This window comes from Doryrhamphus excisus, chromosome 1 (genome assembly GCF_030265055.1).
Source record: "Doryrhamphus excisus isolate RoL2022-K1 chromosome 1, RoL_Dexc_1.0, whole genome shotgun sequence".
Taxonomy (NCBI): Eukaryota; Metazoa; Chordata; class Actinopteri; order Syngnathiformes; family Syngnathidae; genus Doryrhamphus; species Doryrhamphus excisus.
This window is the reverse complement of record NC_080466.1, coordinates 24,196,555-24,224,046: the sequence shown is the minus strand read 5'-3', so window position 1 is coordinate 24,224,046 and position 27,492 is coordinate 24,196,555. Positions and strand designations below refer to the sequence as shown.

Sequence of the window (27,492 nt, the reverse complement as noted above, 5' to 3'; positions counted from 1 at the left end):
AACATTTTAGAAGTGAAAAGACAAGACATCTCCACTCATCGCTCGTCTCCGTGGTTGTGCTGGATGCACGCCAGATCACCCCCCCCACCCCCTTAGTAATCTAATCACAAATGAGCCAACACGCAGCGCAGACTTTGTGTTAACAGAGAAAGGGGACCAATTAGACAACCAATCATGAACAACAACTAAAAACTACGATTCATAGAAAGTTGGATATATTTTTTTTTATTGCACACCAACAGAAGTACACACCTCCATATGGGTGCACAATCTACACAATCTACCATCTTATCCCTGATGTCTATATGCTATTGGTATGCTATTATTACAGTAATAATGATGTCAAGCAGTGAGATTTTAATGACTGTAACTGTATGGCTGTAATTGTGTTTACTATCACGGTTCATGTCTTCATTGTTACTATTGCTACTGGTAAGTTGGACTGTTTCATTTCACTGATATCATCTCCAGTGTGACCCTTAGCCATCATTGACATTTAACTGTTCTGTTTGTCACTCTTGTTGTTTTGGGAATTCTTGTTGCTGCTGTTTTTGTCTCTCCCTCTACTGTCTCTCCCCCCACCCCCCACCCCAGTTTCTCTTCTTCTTGTCTGTGTTTCTTCTTGCTCCGGTCCGGTCGCTCCAAATGCGCATTACAAATACATCAAATAACGGCAAATAAAATTTCATGGTACAGGGAAGTTGTAGCCAACACCTTTCCTGACACAGAGCAAATCTGTTTAGCATGTAAGGGGATTTAGATCAACAATACAAAAAACAAAAACTTGTTTCATAAAATACACAAGACAGCGGGCACGATCGTGCTGTGTTTTTTTTCTGCTTGTTTTCTAGTAATATAAAGTCAGTTGTAAAATTGCTTGTAGTACTGAGCGATTATTTCCCTTTTTGCCGTGTTTACATGAATCACCGACTTCACACAGCTCATTAAAAATAATTAAAGTATAAAGTGTCAAGGATCACTTGCACAACTCTGTCCATTTCCAGGTTAAACCACACCCACTTCCGGTTTATACCCCGCCCACTCAGAGGACAGATACGGATCCAAATCATTTAGATGGGTCTAGATCAGGGGTGCTCATTAAGTCGATCGCGATCTACCGGTCGATCGCAGAGGTGGTACTGGTCGATCGCTGGTCGATCGCGGCGTGACATTAAAAAAATATCATCCCAGCGTCAATGCCGTCACTTGATTGATATACAGGGCAGCCATTCAGATGACAACTGAATGTTGCCCTTCGGGCGACCAATCAAATCAAACAACGTCTCTAAGTGCAGCAGAACTTACGATGTCAGCCTATCATCCATCCCCGTTACTTGATTGACATACAGGACAACCAGTCAGATGACAACTGAATTTTGACCTTTAGGTCACCGCTCATGCGTAAACAACGATGCAAAGTGCTAAGCTAGTCGGCGAATTGCGTTAGATTTTAAGCCCTCGCTAAAGTTTATGGTCACTAAAATGAGTGAAGGAGCTGGACCAAGTAAAAAGTAAAAACATATCACTTCCATACGGAATGGGAGGTGGACTTTTTTTTCACAATGTCTTTTTCGAAGTGCGTTTGCCTCATATGCCATTCTACCATCGCAGTACCAAAGAAGGGAAATGGGGAGTAATGTGGAGGTAATTACAAAAAATGTTAGTTGTTAATTATGTGTGTTTTGCAATATTGGCTCATTTGGTTATGTAAGGTACATCAACATACATTGTACGTACAAATAATCCTCAATACATTTGAAAATAAATAGATGTTTTGCATTTTTGTAGTGGGTAGATCATTTTGACTCGGTCATTTTAAAAGTAGCTTGCATGCTGAAAAAGTGTGAGCACCCCTGGTCTAGTTCAACAATACTATCTGCCCCAATGGTTGGATGGGATACAAAAAAAAACAACAAAAAGAAGAAGAAATTATAGTGCATGCAGTAAACAGGGAAATGTTAGCACTCTGAGTTCATACATGGAGAATAAAGCTCCTAGCCACTTATCAAGTAGCTCTTCAAAGAGGTTATTCACTTATTTTCAACTTCTGTGCCAACAAAATTAGAAAGTGGAGTTCAGCAGTAGTGCGGACATCCTGCGGAGCACATAGGAGTGTGACCAATTACAGTGGAGTGGGCGTGCCCGGTGGCGGGTCTTTTGAAAATCCATTAAAAATAGAGCTGGAATAGATGCAGATTCTGGAAGATATAGAAATCTGCAGTCGCTTTAAAGTGCACAGCCTTACGTTAGCTGGATATTTGAGTTGGCCACCATATTTGCAGTTTTAAGTACAATTTGTTTGCTGCTTGAATGTAGCATAAGAAGTTGGAAGTCTTGTGTCAAAAACAAAAAAGTGTTTAATCCTGTGAGATGTGCACTCTTCTTTGCATGATAGGATGGCGTTGAAAACCATTGATTTTTTGAATGTGAGTAAGCAGTACTATTGAGGGCCAAGGGTAATGTTTTACTGTAGGAGATGGTCCTAAGCAACATTAAATCGGGTTTGTACAATCATTTTCCTCAAAATACGATCATGGTAAGCTTCTGGTACGATAATTTGTCATTTCCCATTGGCAACCGCCTATGCTTTGTCATACTCCAACATTACATAAATGTTCTTTATGTGATGTTTTAAATATTTATGCTTCACATTTGCATCAATAGAACATGTAAAAAGGCAAACGGTTGCTTAATGTTTCATCGTCTGTCACACTGACTGTGTGTGTGTGCCATTTTATTTGAAATACATAATCACAATTTTCCAGCTTTCAATGATTAGAATTGCAAGAGCAGGGATTTTGTTCTTCTAGTTTTGTCCCCTCCCCTGCTTCTTTGTGAGCACGCTTGTGATGAAGGAAGAAAGGAATGGACTTAACCCAGTTGACATCATGAAAATAGACCATTTTGCCTCTACAGAAAGCCTTCTTAGTCTTTGATTATTGAATGAATGGCATCAGTAGCACTCAGACAATGAAGACAAGGTGCGGCTTAATGAAATTATATATGAATCAAACTTTGAAATAGACTCAGTGTGATATGGATATGCTATTATTTGTTGTTTATTTGTATATGCATAACATACTAGCAGGACACTGTGCTGTACTGTATATTTCAATGTATAGTAGCAGGGTGCTAAGGCTACACTGGAATCCTCCAAGATGGAAAATACGGAAAAGGACATTTTGGGGAAAAAAAAAAGGACATATTCTATGTATTTTTTTTACTTGCCTTTCCAGTTTATAAAGACAGAGAGCAGCCACTACTTTTTCAACTCAGCGTATGACGGAAAGAACGGTGCTTATGTTAGTAACTGACAAGATAACAGGATATACAATACGGCAAGGCAGGGATTTCATGAATTTGTTGCAGAGGAGTTTGCACGGTTGAAAAGCAGGTCACAAGGAGGTGGAGTTTGTTCTAAATTAATATTTGATATTAGCTGTCCTTACATATTATCTCTGCAAACCCAGCTAATTCTTGTAACAACCTGCTGTAACATTTCACTTGTAAATATTCATCCTATTACATGCAGCTCTGGTAATTAACGAAAAGCAGACAGTACGTTTTACCTACTAATAACCCTGTCGGAAAGTTTTTTTTTTAAATCTGTAACTACTCCACACTTTCATTTTCACCCCACAGTCAAAATAATAATAATGATACTAAAAAAAAAAAACACAACAGAACAATTGCCATTCATGATATTCATGCTTTCTCCAGCATGTTTACCTGCAACTAAATATTGCTACACCCAACTGCAAAACGCAATCCTGCTTTTAAAGCAACAATTTCAAAGAAACATCAGCAGTCAGCGCCTGACTCCATCAGTGTGAGGCATGCAGAACTGCTAGTGTGCACATTATCCACTTTTTGCACCGTCTATCACCACTTCTTGCTTCCTGTTTTGCAGCTTCACGCTATCACAGCTTTTTAAAATTATATTGATGAGTAAATAATGCTGTTTCATGAATGAATACCACCTATTATTCATCAAAAAAGAAAAACTGTGCTAAAGACAATAAAGGCCATCATTATTAGACGGATATTAGACTATTAGATAAGAATAAAAACAACATTAGAGCAACCTGGGGCATCTAAAACAGCATTATTAGGAAAGTAATAAGACAGACAACCATCATTATTTCACAGTTGGAAGCACCAATAATGATGATATGAAGGAGATAGTTGAAAGGTTCAACAACTACATTCTAAATATTGGTCCAAAACTGGAAGAAGGAATTCCAAAATTCAAGGAAAGGAATGAAACAATAGAAAGGAATTCTAATTCCATGTTTCTCACAGATGTGAGAAAAAAAACGGAAATATTGATATTGTCAATAATTGTAAAGAAAAACGTGTAATGTAATGGAATCATAATGAAACTATAAAAAGGGTAATCCATGACATACATCAGTAATGTATCATTTCAGACTGGAAAATTCCCTAACAAAAATCAGCAAGTCAGCCAACAAATCAGTTTACTGGTCTACAGACCAGCCTCCTTATTACCACAATTCTCTAAAATAATTGAAAAGCTATTCAACAACAAGTTGGATAAATGTATCAGTGCGAATGAATTACCATCAAATCGTCAGTACAGATAGAGAGTTAACATTTCTACCTCCATGCCACTGATTCAAATTACAGAGGAGATCACTAATGCTATATATCATACAAGTGTACAGCTGCAGTATTCATGGATCTGACAAAAGATGCAATCAATCATGACATCATCATAATCATACATTCATTCATAATCATCACAATCATAACAAACTTAGAAGGGTACGGAATCAGGGGATTAGTTCAGAAATGGGTCCAAAACTACTGATCTACTGATACTACATACTGATCATTTGTTTCTAAAATGACAAATGTAAAAATTTTTCAAACAATTTTCAAACACCTAAATACTGCATAGAGCTAACAATAAGCTATTACCAAAAATGTCATACAATGCTGTTCTACAAGAGAGGAGAAATAAACAAATAAACTCAACGTACAAAAAGTGAAAACAACATTAAAAAGCCATAGCATTTCAGTATGTGGAATCAAATTATGGAACAGATTGAGTAAGGAAATCAAACAATAGGGATGAGCCTGATAATGGTTATTATAAGCGATTATCCGGATAATGCATTTTTGCCAGATACGAGTATGAAATGAGTACATTTGGTCATTATCCATATTCGTATTTAAAAAAAATGCTCATTATGTATTCACTTTGACCGACTCTGCAAGGGACACACACAGAGGACCTCAGTGGTGCCGCATTCATGTTCAAGGTCCATTTGGAAGTTTAAAACGGCTCAGGGTTTGTCACAATGCCTCCAATTTATTGGGTTTTCTTCAGCCTGCCTCTATTTTGGTTTGTATCTAAAGTTACGTACATGGTAAACGTGTTGGGTATATAATATGCTATGCAGAGCTGTGCAGACCTGCATTGTCTGTCATGACATTAGGTAGACTTAGCAAGCCGCTAAAATATTACACCCCTCTCAATACGTTGCAGTATGCACCTTGCAATCTTAAACTTGTTTCATAAACATAAACTTCATAAACTTGTTCCATACTTACTATCACGGTTCATGTCTTCATCGTTACTATTGCTACTGGTAAGTTGGACTGTTTCATTCCACTGATATCATCTCCATTGTGACCCTTAGCCATCATTGACATTTAACTGTTCTGTTTGTCACTCTCACTGTTGTTGTTATGGGAATTCTTGTTGCTGCTGTTTTTGTCTCTCTCTCTACTGTCTCCCCCCCAGTTTCTCTTCTTCTTTTCTGTGTTTCTTCTTGCTTCTTCTTCTGGTCGCTCCAAATGTGCATAACAAAAACATCAAATAACGGCAAATAAAATTTCATGGTACAGAGAAGTAGCCAACACCTTTCCTGACACAGAGCAAATCTGTTTAGCATGTAAGGGCATTTAGATCAACAATACTATCTGCACCAATGGCTAGACGGGACAAAAAAAAAAAAACTTGTTTCATAAAATACACAAGACAGCGGGCACGATCGTGCATCAGTCGCTGACTGTGTTTTTTTTCTGCTTGTTTTCTAGTAATATAAAGTCAGTTGTAAAATTGCTTGTAGTACTGAGCGATTATTTCCCTTTTTGCCGTGTTTACATGAATCACCGACTTCACACAGCTCATTAAAAATAATTAAAGTATAAAGTGTCAAGGATCACTTGCACAACTCCGTCCATTTCCAGGTTAAACCACACCCACTTCCGGTTTATACCCTGCCCACTCAGAGGACAGATACGGATCCAAATCATTTAGATGGGTGAACAGAGACAGATAGTGGTATACTATAGTGGTATACTATAGTGGTATACTACTATACTAGTATACTATAGTGGTATACTATAGTGGTATACTATAGTGGTATACTCGCTCATCCTTAAACAATACAAGGATGAGCAAATTCAAACGATACAAGCAGTGGATGTTAAAAATAAGGGTCATGTTATGTATCGCTATTATTTATCACCATTCTGATTGTTATATTTATGATCATTTATCTCTGTGTGGAGTTTGCATGTTCTCCCCGTGCATGCGTGGGTTTTCTCCGGGTACTCCGGTTTCCTCCCACATTCCAAAAACATGCTAGGTTAATTGATTTGGGGTCAAACAGCATTTCCACAGTTTTACAGGTGTTAATGTGAAGTTTGTGGTCCTCACACCAGTGCACAAATCTATCCACGCACCCTTTGTGGGTGGATGCGTTGGGATTCTTGGTGAGCAGACTAAGGTTAATTGGCCACTCCAAATTGTCCATAGGTATGAATGTGAGTGTGAATGGTTGTTTGTCTTTATGTGATTGGCTGGCCACCAGTCCAAAGTTTACCCCGCCTCTCGCCCGAAGACAGCTGGGATAGGCTCCAGCACCCCCCGTGACCCTCGTGAGGAAAAGCGGTAGAAAATGAATGAATGAATGAATATATTTTATATTTTATTATGGGCAGCACGGTGGTCGAGTGGTTAGCGCACAGGCCACACAGCTAGGAGACCCAGGTTCGATCCTCCTCTCAGGGATCACTGTGTGGAGTTTGCATGTTCTCCCCGTGCATGCGTGGGTTTTCTCCGGGTACTCCGGTTTCCTCCCACATTCCAAAAACATGCTAGGTTAATTGGCCAATCCAAATTGTCCATAGGTATGAATGTGAGTGTGAATGGTTGTTTGTCTTTATGTGATTGGCTGGCCACCAGTCCAAAGTTTACCCCGCCTCTCGCCCCAAGACAGCTGGGATAGGCTCCAGCACCCCCGCGGCCCTCGGGAGTGGAATGAATGAATGTATAACCATTGTGTTAGCATATCTTACACCTATTCAGCCTGGTCTCTATTCGTTTATTTGCCTTCCAAGAGGAAGTAATGTTTGTTTTGGTCAAGTAGTTTTTAAAATAAATTACCCACAAAAAATGTGACTTTTTTTTTTCTACCTAATTATGCATTTTTGGCCATGTGCGACTTATACTCCGGAGCGACTTATAGTCCAGAAAATACGGTAATTCTTTTGTGACACCAGTCCTGGAACTTTTCTGACACACCTCGTATGTTTTGGATTTACATGATTTCCTAAGGGGGCTGCACGGCGGATGACCTCACATAGGAGACCAGAGTTCAATTCCACCCTCGGGCATCTCTGTGGGGAGTTTGCATGCGTGGGTTTTCTCCGGGTACTCCGGTTTCCTCCCACATTCCAAAAACATGCTAGGTTAATTGGCCACTCCAAATTGTCCATAGGTATGAATGTGAGTGTGAATGGTTGTTTGTCTATATGTGCCCTGTGATTGGCTCCAGCAACCCTGCGACCCTCGTGAGGATAAAATGAATGAATGAATGATCATTTCTACTCATTTGGACACATGGAACTGTGAATGGAATCATGTGACGTATTCCATTGTAACTTGATGCATGTTGAAATAAAATGAAACCATTAACATTACCATCACGGCAGAAGTGAAAAAGCTCAGAGAGAGAAGAAACGGCCACCGTTTGCTTTTTTTTTTGTCTGAAATGTTTGACCGTCACAACTATAATTAAGGAAAATGATTAAATATTGAAAGCCAATGAATACTCGGGTCATGGATTCTGTTACAAAGACATTTGGGAAAACTGCACCATTATTCTCTCAGTCTCCACTGTCACCTGCACAAGTAAGAAGGATATTTTTTGGGTGAAAGTTAAAATATGGGAAATTTGTGAGAAAGTTAGGGTTGGCAGGTATGGATATGAATAATATATTTTCTTCACTTTGGGCTTATTCCCTGTCAGGGATCGTTATAGCAAGTCAATCGGATGAATGGTTTTGGATTAGCTTTTACGTCAGACACGACTGTGGTTGGGTATGAAACCCATGCTTTCTTCCATATGAAAGGCAGAAGTGTGTTCCATTATACCACCGGGGACTATGGATATGAATAATAAGCAAAATGTACAATATAAATGTTGATTTCATTAGTATCACTAACAAATTCTTCTTCAAGTCTGAAGCCATTCTCATGAGTGGTTTGGAGCTAAAAGCAACAAATTAAAATTCACTTTAACTCAACATTTGGCCAGGGTATGAATCACGATGCTTAAGCGTACATGACATAGGATCTCACATTGTAGGTGCTTGGAAATGGTTAAAGTCGGACTCTTCAGTTGTAATAAGACAGCATCCGTGCTAATGAGTATCTGTTCAGACACTGCACTTGCATTTTCAGACATCTAAGCTATGCTTGTGTTTACTGCTCTTCCTGTTTGCAAACCCTAAAAGGAATACACTACCCTCAATGCCGTCTGCATGGTGTTTTTTTTTTCCCCAGTGACTGATGTATTATTGAGGAAGCAAAGCAAAATAAAAAGACACAAAAGAACAACAACTGTTAAGACGGTCTGTCATGCTGGTGCTTACCGCCGTCCACCAAGTTCCTGGGTTGTCTAGGCCACAGTTGTCGCTGTACTCCAGGCAGCAGGAGTCCGGCACGCGGGAGGCGTTGTAGACTTCAAACCAGTCTGTGTGGTTGGTCACACCGCAGCAGCGGAACTGCATCGCAGACATAAAAAACATATGAAATTGTCTTCTTTGGGGATTACTTGCCATGACATGCAGCCCTAAATATGCAAACCCTTTTGTGTTGAATACAGCCACTTCCATTCACACCATTTCTGAGCCTACTTCATCTTCTCCATGTGTGCACCTAAGACATCTGATGAGGTGTCATATTAGCATTACCATCCTAATTAGTGCATTTTGTGAAAAGAGTGAACTAATGTCCACCTAAAGGAAAACAGCGCTTTTTTGGAATTTTGCCCATCTTCACAATCCTTACATATCTGCGACATGAAGACATGTCTTTCTCTTCTCTGCGCATTATAACGATACACACAGATAAACACAGAAAGACACAGATAAAAAGTGACAGCTTAATTGGGAAACACTTATTCCACTTACAAAACTGTTAGAATAAAATGTAGATACAATTATTATAGTATTAGTTATCACCCTTATATCCATTTGCTTAGACAATAGAAAGTGTTTGAATGTGCTGAAGAGGCAATGTTCCCGTGACCCTGATCAGAGACCCCCAGAGACCCCCAGGTCCTGAAGGTGCCTGGAAGCACCAGCTACGAGCCTGCAGATGCTCATGTTAATCCTGCAAGAATGTGTCAAGATAAGAACTCATAAAACAATAAAAGTAATCACTCTCACATATACACACACACATAGACAAACAAATACAGCTCGTGCAACTGCCCCCCCCCCCCCCCCCACCCGCCCCCCTTAGAGTTGCACGACCATGTAGTAGGGACCCCTGCAAAGAGAATAAAAAGAGAGGAGTGTGAACTGCATATTCAGAGTGGAGCGGCATGTCACTGGGTATGTGGTTTCACTCTCCTCGCTGCGAGTAACTTTGAATATTGTTGTCTGTCTCTTCTGTATTTCTGCATTTAAGTGTTTTTGAAAGTGTCACAGGAGTTTGAACCTGACAAAAACCTTCTGAAAAAGACTCCAGAAAGTGCTATCAATGTACCATTTACATATAATGTGACATGGATTTTAATCATGCTACATTAACATTGTTATTATTATTATTAACATTTTTACACCAATCAAACTAGATTACTGTACACTTTACCACAACACATCAACTAGCTCAGGGGTTGGGAACCTTTTTGGCTAAGAGAGCCATGAAAGCAACACATTTGAAAATATAGTTCCATATAGAGTATATGTATTATTTTCAACACCGAATAAATGTTTTTGTTTTTCCCACTTTTCTGACCTATAAATGTAGTTACAATGTTGTATTCTCGTGTTAAACGATGCCAAAGTTTCAGATAATGAGGTTTGCTCATTTGGAAGTGAGCCCTGAAAAAAAGTTTGGGATGCCTCAAATCGCTCGGTTTCAAAAGGTGTGGTAAAACTGCCACTTTGTGACTTCACAGAGGGGTTGACTTCCTTATATGGTTCATAGTTAGGAAGCACTTTGGGTGCGTGACCAATCACAGCGGAGTGGGCATGCCCCGGAGGTGGGCCGTGGGTGGAATTAAAACAGGCTGTTTTGGCAGGAAGCACAAATCCAAGGAAATACAGCTGGTACAGATTCTGGAACATCTAAAAAGTTTTCTGTGTGGGTTATTGTGTGTAGCTGCTCTATAGGAGACCACAACTCAAAACAAAGGTTTGAAAAATGAGCACAATAGGTCTCCCTTAAGCCAACAATTTTACAATGTAGTAATGTAGTAATTTTTTACTTTTAATGTTGTTATTCTGAAGTTACCGAATAATACATCAACTACTTATTACCATTATTGTGACTTGGGTTTAGCACCATACTCCTTTACTTTTGACATCTTCTTTGTCAAAAGGGTTTGCTATGCAGATTTAGCTATCTGACTAATTGATTAAAGGAGGGTAGACCTCAGTTGGCCACCAGATTGTCCAATAATCATCAAGTTTTTGGTGTCTGACCCAGAAAATATTATGAGGACAGCTGGCATTGGCTCTGGCCACCTGCATTGTAATTGAAAATGGATCAAAAATGCACAAGTATTATATTTGGAACATTATTTTTAACACTATGATTTCTTTAATGTTTTAATTAAAAATGTCAGCAAAAAAAATCTAAATTAACCAGACATGTCTGCAAGCCAGATGAAGTAATGAAAAGGTTTGTGGAGGTGTTTCAATCATGTTTTTGGTAGGTGGCATAGGTCATTGGTCATGTGGTAATGGTAATGGTAATGGTAATGGTTTTATTTCATTTGAACATGCATCAGATTCCAATTGAGTGCATCCCATAATCAGTTCCCAGTTCCACATGTCCAAAAGGAGTAGGAAGAAGCAAAGCTTATTAAATCCTACCCCTCCATCTGGTACTTTTACAATCACTAACTGTTACATTTGTTCACTTCCTGCTTTCCTAATATAGTTTAAGGTTTGTTTTTTTTTGTTTTTTTAATAATGTACCTGGTACCTCGTAGGAGGTGATATGAGCATCCAATGCCATAATGGGTACAATAGTAAGTGTCAATATAGTGATATATATAGCACATCATGACTGGTTCAAGACTTCAAATTAGAAAAGTGCAGTTTTCCTGCAGTTTTAAGAATCATGCTGAACAAACACTACTGGTGACTTCTGTCCTCACACATCTCTGGTGTATTTTTCCTCATGTGGTGCATGGAGATGCTTAACTATTGAGTAAGCTAATACTATTCAGGGTGAACCCTGCTCCAGGGACATATGCCTTATTATCTATTCAGTGACTCAGCATGTACCTATGAAGGAGGCTTGGTAGCGAGAATAGCGGCAAAACAAAGAGCTATCACACATCCAACGGTGATCTGACAAAAAGTGCCCCATGCCGCCACGATCAACCTGCATGCAGTGAAAGCCTCACATTAACCCCCCCCCCACACACACACACACACATTTTACTTACCGCTGTCATGGTGGTTTCATCACACATGAACACGCTAATGCGGTGTAGCTTTGTGCAGACACATGCACACACCTGAGCCGTCAGCATGTACTGCATGTCGGCTAACGGATGAAACCAAATGTGGAAATAAAACCAAAGACCCCCGAAGTCTCCAACATGTCCTTTGATGTCACCTGAAGGCATCACCAGCCGCATTATTGGCAGCACACGTCCACTTTTTTATATTTCTAAGTTTCGATTGCTTCTTTTTTCGGCTTGAATTTAAAACAAATGTACGGGGAAAGCACATCAAAGTGAGAGCTGGGAACAAAGATTACCTCCCCGACTGGATGGTGCTTTTTATCTCTGTCAGCTTTTTACCACAGCATTTTAAACTTGGGAGGCTTAGAATGTGGCAGAGACATTTCACATATTTTTCTCTGCTGTCATTTTTTTTTTATAGAAAAGTCGGTAAGTATTATCAACAAGAATAAAGTTTCCCATTCCATTAACCTTAAAATGATTGCAGTCAGAGAGAAAAAGAGGCATTCAAAGATCTTATAAGAAGTATGGAATAAAGTTAAACCTTCGTTTTCATATGATTTCATATGATTGATCAAGGTACCATGGATTTTACCTAAAATCACAAATACTTCAACTTGCTGATATAGTTAATTTCCAAACAGCTAAAATAATGCATAAGGCTAAAACAAGCAATTAGCTAAAAATGTCATCCAATACTTCTCTACAAGAGAGGAGAAATATGATCTCAGGGAAGAAGTACATTTGAAACACTTCTATGCTAGGACTACGTTATGCTAGCCATAGCATTTCAGTATGTGGAATCAAACTATGGAATGGATTGAGTAAGGAAATCAAACAATGCACAACGATGAGCCAATTCAAGAAACAATACAAGCAGTTGATGTTCGCTAAATACAAGGATGAAGAGTCTTGAACCAGTCATGATGTGCTATATACGTATATCACTATATTGACATGCACTATGGTACCCATTATGGCATTGGATGCTCATATCACCTCCTACGAGGTACGTGGTACATTATTAAAAAAAAAAAAAAAACAAAGAAAACTCTTAAACTATATTGGGAAAGCAGGAAGTGAACAAATGTAACAATTACTGATTGTAAAAGTACCAGATAGAGGGGTAGGATTTAATAAGCTTTGCTTCTTCCTACTCCTTTTGGACATGTGGAACTGGGAACTGATTGTGGGATGCACTCAATTAGAATCTGATGCATGTTCAAATGAAATAAAACCATTACCATTACCATTACCATTACCATTACGATTACCATTACCATTACCATTGATGGAAACATATTTTGGCTTGGTTTTTGTACACTGTCTTGGTTATCATACATCATTGTGTGTAACAAACTGGTACATTGATAGCAATGCTTAATTTAGTCACCCAATACCAAATATATAGTACTTAGTTTACAAAATACAGTATCCTGTAAGGCTGTTTGCCCTACAATGTCAATGTTTGCCAGTCTACCAAATTACCAAACTGGATGCATGCAGTGGTTTGTTGGACCAAATTATGTGTGGTGCGCCATCCTGTGCCACCTTGCGCTGCGCCACAAAGTTCGAGCCCCATGACTGAAGACAAGAATGGATCTTGCGAGACTTGCGTCCCGACATACGTGTTACCGCGTACATGGGCTCTGCAATTTTGGCATAATTTGTTGACCATGGCGAGCATGTAGAGCAAGTATGGTAGTCAGACGGGTTGAAAGTGTGTCACATTTGGTTTTTGGACGTTTCAGTTTTTGTCTGGCCTGTTGGAACGAATTAATAATGAAAACCAAGGTATTTCTATCTCTACATGTAGCCCCACTAGATGTCATGATGTCTTACATCAGTTTGAACTATCATCCAGGCGTTGGTCAGACCCACGTTGCCCTCAGTGCCAAAGAGCTGGAGGCCCTTCTTCAAATCCTTCTGGGCATAGTGGTCAATCTGGAAAACACAGAGCAGGAAATGCTGTTACTCAACTCATCCAAAAATTGGTTTACATTGAAATTGAATGATATTCAAATGAAAACTACATGCGGTTTATATTAATAGGCTGATATTTTGCAATGGTTACGTCCCAAGACCCTCAGCAAATCACACACAAACAAATAATGGACACCTCCCTAAAAAGCCGCCCTAGCAGTACTTACAAACCCAACAATATGTCACTCACACATTTTAAATTCACTTTTACACATTAAGAGAGTACCCGAGAGTACATTAAAACATGCAGTTACACAACATCACATCTTGTCAAAGCATCTTCCTGCTTGAGAATGTTGACTGACTTGACGAGGAACACCCACTGCATCAAACCGAACCGCCAATAATCAGGGATCTACTTTACTGTTATTTGTGGTTGGGGATGTGCAACGCAGCCTGTATTTGTATTTGTTGAGGTCAGAAAAGTATTTGTATTTGTATTCGAGTCAAATTTAAAATACACCCCCATAATACAGTTTAAGGTTTTTTTTGTTGTTTTTTTTAATAATGTACCTGGTACCTCGTAGGAGGTGATATGAGCATCCAATGCCATAATGGGTACCATAGTGCGTGTCAATATAGTGATATATATAGCACATCATGACTGGTTCAAGACTCTTCATCCTTGTATTTAGCAAACATCAACTGCTTGTATTGTTTCTTGAATTGGCTCATCGTTGTGCATTGTTTGATTTCCTTACTCAATCCATTCCATAGTTTGATTCCACATACTGAAATGCTATGGCTAGCATAACGTAGTCCTAGCATAGAAGTGTTTCAAATGTACTTCTTCCCTGAGATCATATTTCTCCTCTCTTGTAGAGAAGTATTGGATGACATTTTTAGCTAATTGCTTATTTTTAGCCTTATGCATTATTTTAGCTGTTTGAAGATGAACTATATCAGCAAGTTGAAGTATTTGTGATTTTACAAATAAGGAGTTAGTATGTTCTCTGTAGGCGGCATTATGAATTATCCGTACTGACCTTTTTTTGCAGTACATTTAGCCAGTGAAGATTGCTTTTATAGTTATTAGCCCATATTTCCACACAATAAGTAAGATATGGTAGAACCAGAGAGCAATAAAATTATACATTATTACCAACTAATGATAAATGAAATGTGTTTTCCGCAGAAAAACACGTCTAAAAACAGTTTTAAGAAAATCTTTTATTTTAGTTGCCAATTTGTTAGGGTGTTACTGAAATAAATATACAACTTTATTTGTAGATGCTTCATCATATTTAAACTGCACGACTCTGAAGTGCTTGAAAATATGCTTCTGTTACCTGCATGACGGGACTGCTTGCTACATTATGAGAGTATTCGAATTAAGATTAAAAATTGCAGCATAAACCTGTGCAAACACAGACAAAATATTTCCCAGTTGGATTTTCCTGTTGCCATAGTAACCAGCTGTGCCCTTGGCAAATGATTGAGGTGACAATGTGATTTGATCATGACAGAGAGTTGAGGTGAGCCACTGTTAATAATTTCCACACTGTGGACTTGAGATAAAATGATGAGTGACAAATAAAACGTGTTCATAGGATGCTGCTCCTTGACAGATCCTACAAAAAAAACTCTACTGGAGGAATTCTTCTCAAACTCCTCTCTAATCCTCTTTATCTCTAATTTGAATGAATTTGGTGGTGATTGCTGTCTAACACATTAACATTGCTCACAGGTGGGGACATTACACGCAGATTTAGTGATTGTGAAGCTCATAGGACCGTTTTCATGGACGTCAAACCATGCAAGGAATGAGTCCAATATATGCGGGAGGTCTAAAAAAAGAACTGAAACGTTGCACGGTCAAGGTAAAAGATTGTTTGCTCAACAAAAGTTTCAACATTCCAACACATACTAACTGAAAATCATTGAAAAATGTCTGTGAAACTCCAGAGTGTAGCGTCTCAACTTATATTGACTCAGTGGTGGTTCTGGCTTGGTTCTGGTTGTGGTTCTGGCCGGACCGAAGCTGTGATCAAAATGCATTCCATGATGTGGTGTACAGGAGTTCTTCCCGTGCGTGCATGGATTTTCTCCGGGTACTCCGGTTTCCTCCCACATTCCAAAAACATGCTAGGTTAATTGGCCGCTCCAAATTGTCCATAGGTATGAATGTGAGTGTGAATGGTTGTTTGTCTATATGTGCCCTGTGATTGGCTGGCCACGAGTCCAGGGTGTTACCCCGCCTCTCGCCCCAAGACAGCTGGGATAGGCGCCAGCAGCCTCGCGACCCTCATGAGGATTAGTGGTAGAAAATGAATGAATGAATGAATATTTAGCCAAAATATCTAAACAACTATGCCACAACATTAGCCACGTATACTACATGAACCCAAATATTCCAATTCCATTCGGTTTATTTGCTCAAACGGAAAGAACCTTTGTATACACCTCATTCCGAAAGAAAAGTGCCAATTCGAATGAATATATAATGGGATTCCCAGGGGTGGAATATTCCTTTCCCCAATCCGATTGAGGTATCTTGTACCCGCTCAAACGGAAAGTTGTCAGACCGCATTCTTCTTCGTGGTGTTTTTCTTCTTCTGTTGTTTATTGGCGGTTGGCAAGCAGCTTTCGTGTGCATTAGCACCATCTGTAAAACAGAATCTAAACCCTTCTATACGCCATTCACAAGTCCACTTTTATTAAAAAAGAAAATATATATCTATATAAAACATGTGCCGAGCGTAATCATAAAATATTAGCAAGATTGAACTTTATCTTTTCCTGTTCCCGGGTGCATTCTTTCAGCGAATGCTGAGATATGACGTAACACGCAGCTCGGGACGTTCTTCGATTTAAAAAAAATGGAGGCGAGCAATCGGCACTGAAGTTTGTTTTTGATTTAAAATAAATTTCAAGAAACTGGCAATACGGAGTTATTCCAACAAGTGAAAGAAAAACTCGGGGAAGCCGGTATCACGTGATGTTGATGTTTACGTTTTACTGCGCATGCACCATTGACTCTTCTGGTTGAATATAGCGGCGCATGTAGACAAGAGATTGGAATATTCCTTTCCATGTATACCATTGCTTTCGGAAAGGTCATTCGGAAAGATTCCATTCGGAAAGAGAAAAACTCCTCATTTAAACGTGGCTATTGACAACGTATAAAATGTTTTATTTGAAAATGACTATTTTCTAGAAGTATAACATCATCAACTACAGTATTTTCACATTTGCAACTGAACTGTGTGCATTTACAAACGCATACATGTGCACATTTCCCTTCAATGCGTAACCTCCTTCATGCAACACAGCAAGATGCCTTTTCACTCCCTGGTTTTCACTTCCTTGTGGCTGGTTTTTCGGCTTAAAATTGCACCAAACATGCTCTCTTCTGTTGTAAAGTTACATCATCCCCTCTTTGTGCCTTTTCAGCAAAAAACAAAAACGTAAAAGACGTATAAATACAAAATGTCATTTTCTGTCCGGTATTCACACTTCAATGGAAAAATTTAACTTTAAGTCCGTTCGCTCCCTCGACGGGGGTCACCTTGCTAATGTCACTCACCAGACTTGTGTTTGCTCTCTTCGTCTCGCTGCTAACCATCAGGAAACCATTAGCTTTTTTGTTATCCCTTCTCGTTCGGCGTCAGTGGTTCTTGGCCTTACTTGGCTTAGACAGCACAGCCCTCTCATTGACTGGTCCCACTAAAGATAACCAGTAGGAGCCATTTCTGCCACTCAAATTGCCTGCGTTCTGCCTCGTCTCCTGGTTCTCACGCTGACCTTTCCCTACTGGCTCCTCCCGACCTCTCATTAGTGCCCGAGCAATATCATTCCTTTCACCAGGGTTTTTGTAAAGATCGCGCCATGTCACTCCCACCCCACCGCCCTTATCATTGCGCTATCGACCTGTTGCCGGGAGCGCCACTCCCCTCTTCGCGCCTATATAATAGCAAAAGGCTCTGGAGGACTACATTTCCTCCTCCCTTGCGGCCGGCCATATACGCCCCTCCTCCTCACCCTTGGCGGCAGGTTTCTTCTTCGTTAAGACGAGGGATGGCTCCTTGCGATCCTGCATCGATTTCCGCACCCTTAACAAGCTCACGATCAAAAACAAGTACCCTCTGACCATGCTCGATTTGGCCTTCACCCCTCCATAGCGCCGTCATGTTCACTAAACTGGATTTACGCAACGCCTACCACCTTGTGCGTGACGGCGATGAATGGAAGGCGGCTTTTAACACCCCGCTGGGACATTTTGAATACCGCGTCATGCCGTTCGACCTCACTAATGCACCCGCTGTTTTTAAAGCCCTCATTAACGACGTATTGCATGACATGATGTTTCGTTTTCGTCTACCTTGACAATATCCTCATTTTCTCCCCCTCGGCGTCCGCGTCTTTTCCAGACGTCTGTCCTCCACCGAGCGTAATTACGATATTGGAAATCATGAACTCCTGGCAGTGGTCCTCGCCCTACAGGAATGGAGGCACTGGTTGGAGGGGCAGCTCACCCATTCGTCATGGTCACGGACCACAGGAACCTATCCTACATCCGCTCCGCCCAACGGCTGAACCCAATGCCTGGCCCCGCCAGGCAAGTTGGGCCCTTTTCCTCACTCGGTTCGATTTCACCGTCACATGCCGGCCAGGGTCACAGAATGGAAAGCCTGATGCCCTGTTGAGGATGTTCGCACCACCGGAGGAACCCCGCCCTCTGGAGACCATCTTACCCGAATCCCGCATCCCTCACTTCAATGGAGGGTGGAGAGGTGTGTGAGAGAGGCAAACAGCAAAGCACCTCCGGCTCCCGGCTGCCCACCCAACCGCTTGTTCGTTCCTCAAGACCTCCGCTCAGAGGCCCTGGTTTGGGCTCATTGTTCCAAGCTCGCCTGCCATCCGGGGGCCAAACAGACCGCTTTCCTTCTTGCTCAGAGGTTCTGGTGGCCATCTCTGCACTCTGACACCAGGCGGTTTGTAGCCGCTTGCACTACCTGTGCTTGGAACAAATCTTCGAGTCTGGCATCTGCGGGTCTGTTGCGGCCCCTCCCCATCCCCTCCCGCCCATGGTCTCACGTGGCCATGGACTTCGTTACTGGACTCCCGGCTTCGAGAGGCTTCACTGCCGTCCTTACATTCGTCGACAGATTCTCCAAATCAGCCCACTTCATCCCACCCGCAAGCTGCCATCCTCCATGCAGACGGCCCAACTCTTGGTCCAACATGTGGTGCGCATCCATGGGATTCCACTCTATGTGGTGTTGGACAGGGGTCCGCAATTTGCGACAGCCACATGGAGGGCATTCTGCAAGTCTCTGGGAGCCACAGCCAGCATCTCTTCTGGATACCACCCCCAAACCAACCCACTTTTTCCGTTAAGTCCATTCTCGATGCCAGGAGGCGTGGCAGAGGGGTCCAATTCCTCATAGACTGGGAGGGTTACGGCCCCGAAGAGTGCTCGTGGGTCTCACACGCCCTTATCCTTCACCCGTCCCTCATCTCAGACTTCTATCGGAGAATTCCTGATAAACCAGGTAACCTGTTAGGTCCGCCCGGTTAGTCGGGAGGGGGGGATACTGTCACGCCACACCGTGACACCCCCTTACACCCCGGCTCCTGGGAGCCGCCCACTGGTTTCTCCTCAGTTGTCTTTTGCCTCATACTCATGCTCTCTTTCTCCCCTCAGGCCCTGGTTCGCCCTGATGGGAGGAGCTCCCTGGCCAGCCACAGGTGTTCTCAATCACCTCCTCTCCCATTTAAGCACACTTGTGGCAGCAGGAGGGCGTGGTAGTATTGTTCCTTTTGGATGCACGCCACATGCTAGACAGACCTGACCTTCTGCCTCCTTTTTTCTGCTGTAGCGCTGTTCTCTCTCCTGCAGCTCGTCGCCCTCCTACCAACCAGGTAGCTGCTCCCTACCTTCATTCATTGGTAGCTATTTTTCAGTTTTGTAGGACCTTGCTCGCTTCCCTCGTGGTGCCTTTTCTGTTTTGTCACTTTGCACCATAGTTTTTGTTGTCACTATTCCACTTGCTTTAGGAGCAATAAAGACTTACCTTTTTATTTGCTACCAACTCCTGCCTGTGTGCAGAATTTTGGGCCCAACCCTCTCCTCGGCGTGACAATGACTTATGTATCCATAACATTTATTACACAGGAGAACAAATGTTTAAAAATTGTGCTTCAAATATTTTTCTGATTAATCCACAGTTCATGATTGTTAAGGGGAAATTACACTTTTTAGAAATTTTGCCCAACATCCACAAACCTTTATGAACACATATTTTCTTTCCTTTTTCTGTGCATTCTAACAAAAGAAAACCAGTTCATATGAGCCAGCTAACAATGCACATCATTGGGAGGCATCTATTTTGACCTCTAACAAAGTGTTATCTTTTTATATACATGCTGTGATCATGCATTAATAAGTACATTGATGATAACAGGTAATACTTACAGTATCTTTTGACGATTTAAAACATCAAAACTTCTTTCCTAGTGCATTGATTCCAAATATCATAGACAGCTTAAACAGCTACAACACTTGGAGTGGCTGTTTCTTCCAGCACAACACTTGTATTCCAGTCCTCAGGTAAAAAGCATCTTGTTGAGTCTTTGTAGCAAAATTGAGAGCTAGGTATACACTCTTCCGTCTGTTCCGTCTCTGAGTGATGCTGAGATGAGCAGCTAGATAATGATAGTTTTTCGTGTTAGCTGCTACAATACAATACAAACATCCCTGTAGTTTGGTTAATGTACAAGTTAGTCAATTTTTTTTGGACAATGAAACTTTTGCTCTAACATTAGCTAGCTCATACTAACTTGTTTTCGAGTTTAGAGCACACACAAAAGGGAGAGAAATATATGTTTATGTTTCAGATAACGATTGTGAATGATGGGCAAAATTCCAAAAAAAGTGCAGTTTTCCTTGAAGGGTATATACTATCATATCTCAGTAACCAGATACGGTGGATAAAAACAGCATATTTCAAATGAGCGAGCAAAATAGTAATATCTTAGGCACCAAATGCTATTTTCCCAAGTATTTTCCGACCTTCCCTTCCTCGCACTTTTTCAAATGCCTGTTATGTGAGTTAATACTGCTTTAACCTGTCTTACGAACATGGCTGTTTATGCTGTTTCTGTTTACCCGTCTCCATAAGCAGCAGGCAAAAATCAATAAAGCCAGAAATGTGATGAGTGCAAGTCTGACTTTCATCAACAGACAGCAGTATCTGGGTTGTACCATGTTTTCTTTTAACCCTTTCCACCCGGCTGCCCAAAATAACTTGGGAAAAAGGTTTGCAGATTTTCAAGTATTTTGTCAGGATAGCTAATTTGGTAAAGCGCATGCCACATAAACACATTTACCTTTCCTAAAACATGCCACATCTCATTATCTGCTTTGCATGGAAATGATTCAAGTGTCAGCAGCAGTAGCAGGTGAGCTTCCAGTGGGCAGGCAAGATTTTTTTTCCGCCAGACAACATGAGAGTCTGCATCAAAATGATAATAAATATGTGCTCCAGCAGGGTTTTGAATCACAGTCTCCAATATGGAGCCACAGCATCTCTCGATGTGACATACGTATGGGCGGTTACCTAGACGGGAGCTCCATGAGTCCCCTAATCTTGGGATAAATGGTCACCAATAGGACTTGCATTGCTGCTAATAACTTTGGGTTAGATTGTGGATAGGTAGACAGATAGGGGTGTAGTCACTCATCCCTAATTAATATGGCAACACATAGAAGCTGAAATGAAGATATAATAATAGACTGTTGGGAATAACTTCATATAATTGAATGCAATAAATACTACAATTTAAGTTTAAAGAGGACCAATCATGCTCATTTTTCTGCCCTCTGTTTTGAATTGTCGACTCCAATCGAGCAGCTACACATGATAAGCTTTCTAGATCTTCCACAATCTGCACCTATTCCAGCTCTATTTGCTTAGCTTTCCAAAACTGTCTGTTTTAATTTATTCCACCCGCGGCCCGCTTCCGGGCATGCCCACTCTGCTGTGACTGTTTACACTCCCAGGCGCTCGTGATGACGTGATGCTCATGATGCTCATGCTCCTGGTTGGAGACCCCTGACTCGCTGTGTATGAACTAGAAGAGTGGTAACTTAGGTCCGTGTTTACTATGTATTGCATGCAGAATATGTGCTACAGCAGGGTTTTGAATCACAATCTCCAATATAGAGCCACAGCATCTCTCGCGATGTGACATACGTATGGGCGGTTACCAAGTTACCCCTAATCTTCGGATAAATGGTCACCAATAGGACTTGCATTACTGCTAATAACTTTGGGTTAGTGAGGATTTTCTGGTTCTAAAAACATGACTCGGTGAGCAAAGGTTCACTACAACATCATCTGAAGCAGTTCACAATCAGTATTTAGCAAATAAATAACTTAGAATACAAATAATATAAATAATACAAACATATAAAACCTTTCAAGTAAATGCAGTTCACCCTCACTACATTGGGGTTCAAATATCACTCCTTCTCTCTATTGTGTTTGTTTTTAATGATAATGTTTTTTTTATGATAATTTTTAAAAAATGTTTCATGTTTAACTATGGCCTATTATTTCTCAAAATATTGAAAGACAAATTATATGTAGTATTCTGGTCACGAGGCATCAGTATTGTTAGATTGATGAGGCATTCACTCATTCATTCATTTTCTACCGCTTATCCTCACGAGGGTCGCGGAGGTGCTGGAGCCTATCCCAGCTGTCATCGAGCAAGAGGTGGGGTACACCCTGGACTGGTGGCCAGCCAATCACAGTGCACATGTAGACAAACAACCATTCACACTCACATTCATACCTATGGACAATTTGGAGTGGCCAATTAACCTTAGTCTGCTCACCAAGAATCCCAACGCATCCACCCACAAAGGGTGCGTGGATAGATTTGTGCACTGGTGTGAGGACCACAAACTTCACATTTACACCTGTAAAACTGTGGAAATGCTGTTTGACCCCAAATCAACTGGTGATCAAAGCCCTGTGACCATACATGGTAAGACTATAAAACAGGTGACATCATCCAAGTACCTGGGCATTCACATAGACCAGGGGTGCTCATTAAGTCGATCGCGAGCTACCGGTCGATCGCGGAGGTGGTACTGGTCGATCGCTGGTCGATCGCGGCGTGACATTAAAAAAATATCATCCTAGCATCAATGCCGTCACTTGATTGATATACAGGGCAGCCATTCAGATGACAACTGAATGTTGCCCTTCGGGCGACCAATCAAATCAAACAACGTCTCTAAGTGCAGCAGAACTTACGATGTCAGCCTATCATCCATCCCCGTTACTTGATTGACATACAGGACAACCAGTCAGATGACAACTGAATTTTGACCTTTAGGTCACCGCTCATGCGTAAACAACGATGCAAAGTGCTAAGCTAGTTGGCGAATTGCGAGATTTTAAAGCCCTCGCTAAAGTTTATGGTCACTAAAATGAGTGAAGGAGCTGGACCAAGTAAAAAGGCAAAAACTGGACCAAGTAAAAAGGCAAAAAACATATCACTTCCATACGGATATGGAATATTATACGGATATTATGATACGGATATTATCCATGACTGATAAACATTTGGAAGTGTGCTTGAGGCTGGCTATCAGCAGCTACTGTCCGGACTATGCATCCCTGGCTGGTTCAATTCAGTGCAAGTCATCAAAGTAAACTCAGGTAATTACAAAAAATGTTAATAGTTAATTATGTGTGTTTTGCAATATTGGCTCATTTGGTTATGTAAGGTACATCAACATACATTGTACGTACAAATAATCCTCAATACATTTGAAAATAAATAGATGTTTTGCATTTTTGTAGTGGGTAGATCATTTTGACTCGGTCATTTTAAAAGTAGCTCGCATGCTGAAAAAGTGTGAGCACCCCTGACATAGACAGTAACCTGAGCCGGCAGACACAAGTCGCCACTGTCTGTGCTAGAATCCATCAGCGCCTTCACTTCCGGCGGAGACTACGGTTGTTCGGTGTCAGCAAAAACATCAGCAAATTTTCTACAGAGCAACAATAGAGTCTATTTTACGGTACGGGAACACCAGCTGGTTTGGGAATCTAATCGTCAAATCAAAAACCCGGATTATCAACCTGGTCAGAGTAGCCAGTAAGATTATGGGCAACTCCGCCATCAACGCTCAGGAGCTATTCAATCAGGCCGCCATCACCCAAGCAAAAATGACAGCTTTTATGTTCTGTTCAATGAATACGTATTAATGCACTCAGGGAGAAGGTCCAGGGTTCCGCTATGTAAACACAACCGTTACAAACACTCATTTGTCCCTCTGGCAGTCAAGCTCATAAACGAGCAATGTGATGTGAGGTCTGGTCTATATGTGAACTAGCACTTTAAAACTAGCATTTTAAATACTGTTCACTTTAATTTACCAGTTTACCAGTTGGTAATTGCACAGCTCAGATGATCCCCTTTTTGCACATTGATCCATGTCTGGGAACCAGTATGGTTCTGGAGTTTTTATGCTCTGTTTCTTTTATGCTCTTGTTTATGCTTGTTGTATATGGTTTTACTATGTCTGTTTTTTCGATGTCTGTAGTATATCTCTTGGTTATATGCAGCTGTACCCTGCCTCTAAACCACATTTCTCCCAAGGGAGACAAATAATACTAATAATAATAATACTGAATAATACTTAATATAGCAACTTAAAACAATGTACTAAAGTAATTGGCGCAATTTGGCTCGCACCATTACATTCCAGTGGGTTCTAATCGGCGGATTGCGACGAATATTTTAAACATTTTGACATTTTCTTGCCGCCAAACTCAATTCTTGCCGCCGTTACGGGCCACCACGAGCCAGTTGGAAGGCAGTTTGTGCCACTGCACGCCACTAGGCACCTTATTTGGCGACACTAGGCACCACAGCAAATTGCATTGGCGCGGACTGACACCAACTGGTGCCGGCCCAGTGGACTCTTCGCATGAGCACCACTGGGTTAAACCACGCCCACTTCCTGCTTATCCAAAGTACAGATATAGATACAGATAGTGGTGTATTCGCTCATCCCAAATTGATATGGCAACACATAAAAGCTGAAATATAGTAATAGACTGTTGGGAATAATTGAATGCAATAAATACTACAATTTCAATTTAAAGAGGACCAATTATGCTCATTTTTCAGCCCTCTGTTTTGAATTGTCAACTCCAATCAAGCAGATCGAACATGATGAGCTTTCTAGATCTTCCACAATCTGCACCTATTCTAACTCTATTTGCTTAGCTTTCCAAAACTGTCTGTTTTCATTTATTCCAGGCATGCCCACTTTGCTGTGACTGTTTACAATCCCAGGCGCTGATGACATCCTGACTACTGCTGAATCCCACTTTCAAGTTTTGTCGTTATACGAGTGGATAATAAATGAATAAACCCTTTAGAGAGCTAATTGAAAAGTGGTTAGGAGCTACTGGTAGCTCGTGAGCTCCTGGTTGGAGACCCCTGACTTACTGTGTATGAACTAGAAGAGTGGTAACTTGGGTCCGTGTTTATTGAGTATTGTGTGCTGACTATCCTGTCACAAAATTCATTCCTTCATTCATTTTCTTCGCGGGGGTGCTGGAGCCTATCCCAGCTGTTTTCGGGCGAGAGGCGGGGTACACCCTGGACTGGTGGCCAGTCAATCACAGGGCACATATAGACAAACAACCATTCACACTCATATTCATACCTATGGACAATTTGGAGTGGCCAATTAACCTAGCATGTTTTTGGAATGTGGGAGGAAACCGGAGTACCCGGAGAAAACCCACGCATGCACGGGGAGAACATGCAAACTCCACACAGAGATGCCCGAGGGTGGAATTGAACCCTGGTCTCCTAGCTGTGAGGTGTGCGTGCTAACCACTAGACCGCCGTGCCGCCCTGGTTGTGTAAATTTGATCCTTAAAAGTTTTTTGCCGGACTATCCGTGTTTAAAACTTGGGTAGATCCACTGTTTGTTGTGGAAAAAGGCTATGAGCAACTCCATACATTGATGAGCTTGTAATTTGCATGCATTTATGCACATTATATAATGCTACACTGACAACCGCTTACTTACACAAAATACACAAGGTTAGGACATTGATAAATTAATTTGTTACTTACAGCTTCTGACTCTTCAACATGACCAAGTAAAGTTCTAAAGCCATCAGATTTTCAGCAAATCAGATTTTCACCGGATAGTCCAGCTTCATCCATGTTCACAAAACAGTCCCATATTGTTGTCTTGCTGGCCTGAAATCATCCACTTCTGCCTAATTAGGTAAAGTAGCTTTCTCTTAACCTGAACAAACATGTCCTGGAAGAAGCCAATGCTTCGTGCTAACACCGTGAAATCTCCGACAAGACTGTATAGTGGGGGGCGGGGTGGGTTGGTGGGTGTTTCGGTAGGGGGCGGGGCTTACAACACTCACCCCCGCAGCATACCCCCTTGACCCTAGTGAGGAGGATTAAGTAGTATAAAAAATGGATGGACTGAAGTTTGAAATGTAGGGCAGTGCTTGTTGTAGTGGTGAGGCCAGCAGAGAAGGCCTTGCTGGCCCTGACTGTACACCACCAGTTAGAAGGCGCTGCAAATTAAGCTAGCCGGTAGCAAACGTCAGTTAGCGACAGTCACCCACACTTAGAGGATTTCATTCAAAATGCAGAAAATGAGCTGTCGTACAAAACATTGAAAACACCATCACCGCAAGGCTGAAAGAGACGGAGTTGAAAGAGAATTCTGAATGAAAAGCAGACACAAACTGTAATTCCTTGCAACCACAAAGAGCAGTTGTTCTGCTTTCTAAATAGAGCTGAGCTAAAAGCCCCTTCCTGTCGTCACGACTGCAGCACGAGGCAGGCAGCAGGCCTGCTATCTCCTCACTGATGTACGAATCCAGCACAAGCAGCTGTTACACGAGATTCCAATAGACTGGAAAAAACCTTAAGTCCTCTGAAGCTGTGCAAATGACAAAAGACAGATGCTTGGAAAGTGGGTCATTAGGAAAGAGTGACTCCTGCGACAGTCAGGCAAGCAAGCCACAGTTTTACTTTGAGCTCGGTATTGACGCTATCCTCCGGACTTCAGTCGCCTTTTAAGTACACCAGACGAGTCCAAGATGGCTCATCAATTATTCAGGTGATAAGACTACAAGCAGAGAGACGCGAGATGAGATGTATATGGAGAAGAGAGGTGAGGCAGAGACATGTGGCTTGACGAAAGTGATAGATAGAGGAGAGAGTATGTGTGCTGAAAACCATAGAAGAGACAAAATAGTGGAGATTAATAGCGGGTGTGGTTGCTTGATGGTTACAGATGGTAGAGGCCTGCAAAGATTCAGAGAGTTTCATTCTCGACAGCCTAGGGAAGAGACCCAATTCAATACATCATACATTAAAGGAAAGTAAATAATGATGGGAAAATGACACCATTTTTGCAAAAAGTGGCGCTCCATTTGCCTTAATGGTTGTAGCAGGAAGACAGAATAGACTGCAAAAGCAGAAACCTGTGATAATCTGCTTTAGTGACTAGCCTAGGGTTTTAGCC

At 41.3% G+C, this 27,492-nt stretch overlaps 1 protein-coding gene across 1 annotated transcript in view; it reads right to left on the bottom strand.

Moving 5' to 3' along the window:
- tspan4a (tetraspanin 4a) overlaps positions 1-27,492 on the bottom strand; it is a 212,691-nt gene that overhangs the window by 32,618 nt on the left and 152,581 nt on the right. The window contains exons 4-5 of the mRNA XM_058045907.1: positions 13,809-13,910; positions 8,911-9,042 (exon numbers count right to left, since the gene is read on the bottom strand). Coding sequence (XP_057901890.1) covers positions 8,911-9,042; positions 13,809-13,910 — 234 coding nt within the window. The remainder of the gene's footprint in view (positions 1-8,910; positions 9,043-13,808; positions 13,911-27,492) is intronic.